This window comes from Sinocyclocheilus anshuiensis, unplaced genomic scaffold (genome assembly GCF_001515605.1).
Source record: "Sinocyclocheilus anshuiensis isolate Anshui unplaced genomic scaffold, SAMN03320099.WGS_v1.1 scaffold1302, whole genome shotgun sequence".
In the NCBI taxonomy this organism is placed as follows: Eukaryota; Metazoa; Chordata; class Actinopteri; order Cypriniformes; family Cyprinidae; genus Sinocyclocheilus; species Sinocyclocheilus anshuiensis.
The window spans coordinates 284422-286155 of NW_015557126.1; the positions used below are offsets into that span (position 1 = coordinate 284422).

Sequence of the window (1734 nt, forward strand, 5' to 3'; positions counted from 1 at the left end):
GGAGGTGAGGATTTGTTCGATTCAGAAAGTGTTTTGGTGTCACTTTTTGAGATATCTTGTAACTGAACTGTCCCCTGTGCAGAGGTGTGAGCAGTGTGGTGCGCAGATGTGTACACAAACACACAGGGCAGGAGTTTGCAGTGAAGATCATTGAGATCACTGCAGAGAAAATGACAGAACAGCAGTTAGAGGAGGTGAAGAGCTCCACACTGAAGGAGATCCATGTGCTCAATGTGGTGAAGGGCCACCCGTCCATCAGTGAGTCGGAATTTTACTGCTAATGTTTGAACATCAGTTGAAACCTTTCTGAGTAGTAACTGACCTTATTTGTGCTCATTTTTCAGTTACACTTATTGATTCTTATGAGTCAACAACCTTCATATTTTTGGTATTTGACCTGTAAGTATATATTAAATTATGTTATATTGTTATACGCTACCTCTGAAAAGTTTGGGGTCAGTAAGATTTTTTTTTCTAGAAAACAGTTCTTTTAAATTGTAATAATATTTAACTTAATGTTTTTACTGTATTTTTGACCAAATAACTGCAGCTTTGGTGAGCATAAGAGACTTCTTTTACTTTAACGTATCTTAGCGACCCCCAACTTTTAAACAGTACTGTGTATATGTTGTAATTTCACACACAACTTTTTGTGCAGCATGAGGAGAGGAGAGCTATTTGATTACTTGACTGAAAAAGTGACTCTCAGTGAAAAGGAAACCAGGTGAGTTTTCAATTTATTCTCAGATCTTGCTTTAAGTTTCTATTGTAGCAAATTGTTCTCCCCATACCATTATTGGCCGCAAATATTTCCTGCAAATCTCTTCTCGCTTTTAGGAGTATGATGCGTGCTCTTCTGGAGGCTGTCCAATATCTACACTCACTAAATATTGTACATCGTGACCTCAAACCTGAAAATATTCTGCTAGACGACCAGGGACACATTAAACTTTCTGACTTTGGCTTTTCAGTCCAGCTGGGGCCTGATGAAAAACTAAGAGGTGAAAAAAAATCAACCCTGTCCTTCCACAGTGGCAAATCAAAGCAGATTTTCAGATTTTTTTTTTATTAAAAACATATATTGTTTGTAACACTGGTCTTTTTCAATTTCCCTTGTTAGAGTTGTGTGGAACACCAGGATATCTGGCACCAGAGATTCTGAAGTGCTCCATGGATGAGACACACGTGGGATATGGGAAAGAGGTTGACCTGTGAGTAAATAAGCTGAGTTTTGATATTAAACCTTATTAAACCTTTCTTTGTGTCACAAAAGAAAGTTGGTTCATCGTTTTGCTCCATGTTTTCCCACAGGTGGACTTGTGGTGTGATCATGTTCACGCTTCTTGCTGGGTCTCCACCATTCTGGCATCGTAAACAGCTGCTGATGCTGAGAGTGATCATGGAAGGCCGGTACCAGTTTAGCTCTCCAGAGTGGGATGACCGGTCTGACACCGTCAAAGACTTGGTGAGATTCTCTTAGCATTCTCTCAGCCTATAGCATATACAGGCTAACTGCTAATATTAAGAAATGTACCCATATGTGTATTCCCTTAAACTCCCTTAGATCTCAAGGCTTTTAGTGGTGGAACCCACTCTTCGCCTCACGGCCGAGCAAGCTTTAGCTCATCCTTTCTTTCGTCAGTACCAAAAGGAGGAAGTGCGGCTCTTTAGCCCGAGGAAGACATTTAAGGTGTGTGTGTGTGTGTGTGTGTGTGTGGGTGTGTGTGTGTGTGT

General features: G+C 40.5%; 1 protein-coding gene across 1 annotated transcript in view; it reads left to right on the forward strand.

Annotated features, from left to right (window-relative positions):
- The window catches only part of LOC107677866 (phosphorylase b kinase gamma catalytic chain, liver/testis isoform-like), a 3825-nt gene that overhangs the window by 1060 nt on the left and 1031 nt on the right, over nucleotides 1-1734 (forward strand). The window contains exons 3-9 of the mRNA XM_016472927.1: nucleotides 83-258; nucleotides 345-399; nucleotides 659-724; nucleotides 838-1001; nucleotides 1121-1211; nucleotides 1312-1465; nucleotides 1565-1690. Of these exons, the coding sequence (XP_016328413.1) occupies nucleotides 83-258; nucleotides 345-399; nucleotides 659-724; nucleotides 838-1001; nucleotides 1121-1211; nucleotides 1312-1465; nucleotides 1565-1690 (832 nt within the window). The remainder of the gene's footprint in view (nucleotides 1-82; nucleotides 259-344; nucleotides 400-658; nucleotides 725-837; nucleotides 1002-1120; nucleotides 1212-1311; nucleotides 1466-1564; nucleotides 1691-1734) is intronic.